At 49.8% G+C, this 3,754-nt stretch overlaps 1 protein-coding gene across 1 annotated transcript; it reads left to right on the forward strand.

The window, feature by feature from the left end:
- Positions 1–371: 371 nt before the first annotated feature.
- Positions 372–3,525, forward strand: LOC119290627 (omega-3 fatty acid desaturase, chloroplastic-like). Its single transcript, XM_037569245.1, has 8 exons — positions 372–1,031; positions 1,148–1,237; positions 1,328–1,394; positions 1,507–1,599; positions 1,686–1,871; positions 1,970–2,050; positions 2,596–2,733; positions 2,851–3,525. The coding sequence occupies exons 1-8, from the start codon at positions 556–558 to the stop codon at positions 3,037–3,039; spliced, it is 1,320 nt and encodes a 439-aa protein (XP_037425142.1). The 5' UTR covers positions 372–555; the 3' UTR covers positions 3,040–3,525.
- Positions 3,526–3,754: the final 229 nt, after the last annotated feature.

Below are 3,754 nucleotides of genomic sequence, written 5' to 3' on the forward strand. Positions count from 1 at the left end.
CGTTTTTTATGGCAGTTGATATGAGGATGGCAAGTTTAGTTGATAATTATACATTAACTAAAGTAGACATAAAAAAGCTCTATTTGCCATCGGCAAAATCCAGACGCCCGGAATCTTTTCCCAAAAAAGCACTAGTATAGTCCCAAAAAAAAGTAACCAGTCAAAAAAACAAGTTAGCGGCGTCAGAGTCCACCCGCGGCAGTTCACACGTGCCAGCTCCCGTGGCTGGACCCGGGTCCGACCGCCATCCCGGTCCGAGTCGACCGCACCGCGTCCAACTCCATAGTCCATACCCAATTCCATCGCGATGCCGACGCGCACCTTCCCCTTCCCCCGTCCCCCCGCCCCGCCTCGCCAGCGCGCGCTCCCTCGCACGCGCCAGCGATCTCCCTCCCTCTCGCGCGTATATAGAAACCTCGCGTTTGCCGATCCCGACCACCGCTAACCCCAGTCCCTTCCACCCTCCCGGACGCACAAGATCCTCGGCGACCGGCGCGGCCGTGGTGGTACACGACTGGACTAGCTAGCCATCCATCGCTGCGGCGCCGTCGCCCAATGGCCCGGCTCGCCCTCTCCGACTGCCGCGGTCTCACGCCGCTCCGCGCGCGCAGCCGCGGCAGCGCCATTGCGCTGCCGTCGCCGCCCCACCTCGCCGCGGGGCCGCGTCGCGCCGCGCCCGCTGCCATCCACCGCGACTGGGCGCTCCGCGTCGCCGCGCCCACCCGCCTCGCCTCCGTCTTCGAGGAGGATAGAAGGGGTCTCGGGGGAGCGGAGGAGGCCGGGAGCTCTTCGGCCGGGTTCAACCCGGGGGCGCCGCCGCCGTTCGGCCTGGCGGAGATCCGCGCGGCCATCCCGAAGCACTGCTGGGTCAAGGACCCGTGGCGGTCCATGAGCTACGTGCTGCGCGACGTCCTGGTCGTGCTCGGCCTCGCCGCCGCCGCCGCGCGGGCCGACAGCTGGCTCGTCTGGCCGCTCTACTGGGCCGCGCAGGGCACCATGTTCTGGGCGCTCTTCGTCCTGGGGCACGACTGGTACGGGCCGTCCTCCCTCCGTACCCCAGACCCAAAGATTGGGCTTCCATGCCGGTTTTAGCCTGAAACCACAATGTTTGTCTCTTGTCCTGTAACGACTGTTTTGGTGTTTGCAGTGGGCATGGGAGCTTCTCAAGCAACCCAAAGCTGAACAGCGTGGTCGGCCACATACTCCATTCCTCAATTCTCGTTCCATACAACGGGTGGTACGATGAGTGCATGTTGTATTTTCTTCTTTGTTGTGGAATTGTTATTGATGCTAAGAAAGGCGGCGCCTTGTGTGAACGTTATTGCAGGAGGATCAGCCACAGGACGCACCACCAGAACCACGGCCATGTGGAGAAGGACGAATCCTGGCACCCGGTAGGTCTTTGGCTCTTTGCTTCTCGGTGGGTTCATGCATGCATAATTCTTCAGAGAGGTGGCGTTTTGGTGAGTTGTGCTTGATGATTCCTTGAATTGTGATAATTTGCAGCTACCCCAGAGGCTGTACAATAGCCTGGACAATATGACAAAGAAGTTGCGGTTCAGCATGCCATTTCCCATGCTTGCATTCCCCTTATACTTGGTGAGGCACAAAGCTGCTTGATTTTACCACGACGTGTGAATTGGTTGGTCTTGTTTTCTAACATGGTAAATTCTTGTTGTGTGCAGTTTGCGAGGAGCCCTGGCAAGGAAGGCTCACACTTCAACCCGAACAGCGATTTGTTCCAACCTAATGAGAAAAAGGATGTGCTAACATCCACTGCATCCTGGCTGGCAATGATTGGGGTTCTTGCAGGTCTGTCCTTTGTGATGGGGCCTCTTAAAATGCTAAAGCTCTATGCAGTCCCATATGTGGTAAGAGCTTCACGCCTTTCATCAGACGCCCAATTTCGGCAAGCTTAGAATTTGGATAAGCCAATTCATGTGATTAATTTTGGTGAACCCATGTGCAGATATTTGTTATGTGGCTGGATTTTGTCACATACTTGCATCATCATGGTCACGAAGACAAGGTTCCCTGGTATCGTGGAAAGGTAAATATCATGGTTGGATCAGATTTGCAATGAATCAATGCTTCAGGATAACTGCTTAACGTTCGAAATACAATGGCCTGATGCATTATTATTTGTTAAAATGACAGAAAATACGGGTTTGCTGTTTTAAGTAGAATATGCATGTGGAAAACAAAAATCTAAGCATAATCGATGTTCTTAAAGAAATGGCAAATGTAGTAGTTTGAAAAATATTTAATGGAAGGTTCATAAGGGCACATCCCGCCAACATACGTTGATTGTTCAGTTACATTTATTTCTGACTTCTCCTCTAAATTGTTAGTTCTTCTGGTCTGTAATTCAACCTTTGACATGTGTGGTACTTATTCAAGATAGGTATCACGTGTTATGCCCAAGTGGCAAATGTTTCCTTCAGTCAGAAGAGTAATCCTAGCGGTGGATGTTAGAAATGGAAGATATAATGTTTCCCAGTAGCTGCTTCAGTTTACATGGTTTTCATTTATAAATTATAATTGCTTAACAGTCCTAGTCTGATTTCTTATCGACATGGCTTTGCAAACTAATAGGAATGGAGCTATCTGCGTGGAGGATTGACAACACTTGATCGGGACTACGGGTTGATCAACAACATACACCATGACATTGGCACCCATGTCATTCATCATCTTTTCCCGCAAATCCCGCATTACCATCTTGTCGAGGCGGTAAGCCACCATCCCCTGCTCCTGAGCTCTTGCCTTTTTCTCGAACATGCTTCAAAATATGTGGCATTCTCTAGAGCCACCTTGCTAACTAGATGTTGGTTTGGATGTAACCTGCAGACCGAGGCAGCAAAGCCAGTGCTTGGCAAGTACTACAAAGAACCAGAGAAGTCGGCTCCTCTCCCATTCCACCTACTGCAGGTGCTATCGCGGAGTTTGAAGGAGGATCACTATGTTAGCGACACGGGTGACATAGTTTACTACCAAAGTGAGTCAGAAACGAGTACTAGTGCACAGAGCTCTGATTGAGCTGAAACATAGCATATACTAGGTCATACTTCAACTCCTCAGGAGGTTGTGACTTAAGAGTTAAACACCCTAACCAGGCTCCTGGGATCTCGGATTGGTGAGTCCATGAATTTATTTTTACATCATGAAACACGAATGTACGTAGTAAGTTGTGAAGTATTACCATTGTAAAAGAGCAATTGCAGCTTCATTCAAGGCTTGCCTTGATCTGCTTGCTGGTATAGTCCCCGTGTACATCTTATCTCTATATTTTTGTCTTCTCATTCAGTAAAATCTCAACTGTCGGGGCTCCCCTAGAGAGGTGGCAGTTCAAATTTTCTTTTTGTAAAAAGGCAAGAAACTTAGCCCTTTCCAATGACTGAAGGAGGAGACCACCTCTGGCTCCGATGCTTTGGACAGGAGCTACTAGTACAGAACAGTAAATGAAATTTGTAAAATGTACTTACAGAGAGAAAGATCGATTGTTTCCCACACTTGGGAAGCCTATTGTCATTGTCATTGTTTTCTTATGCTCTTCCTGCTCTTGAAAAAAAAAATCTTTGTAGTTTGTGGCTCTCCTGCTGCTCGTTGCTACTCCTGTCCCACAATATAAGATTGTTTTTAACAGGCAGTATTGCCAGTAACAGTGCTCCAAAATAGGAGTGCATGTGTTCCTCTTTCAACGGAAAGACGGGATTTCTCCCATGTGATGTCTGACCTGACTGCCAACATTCAC

This window comes from Triticum dicoccoides, chromosome 4B, assembly GCF_002162155.2.
Source record: "Triticum dicoccoides isolate Atlit2015 ecotype Zavitan chromosome 4B, WEW_v2.0, whole genome shotgun sequence".
Classification (NCBI taxonomy): Eukaryota; Viridiplantae; Streptophyta; class Magnoliopsida; order Poales; family Poaceae; genus Triticum; species Triticum dicoccoides.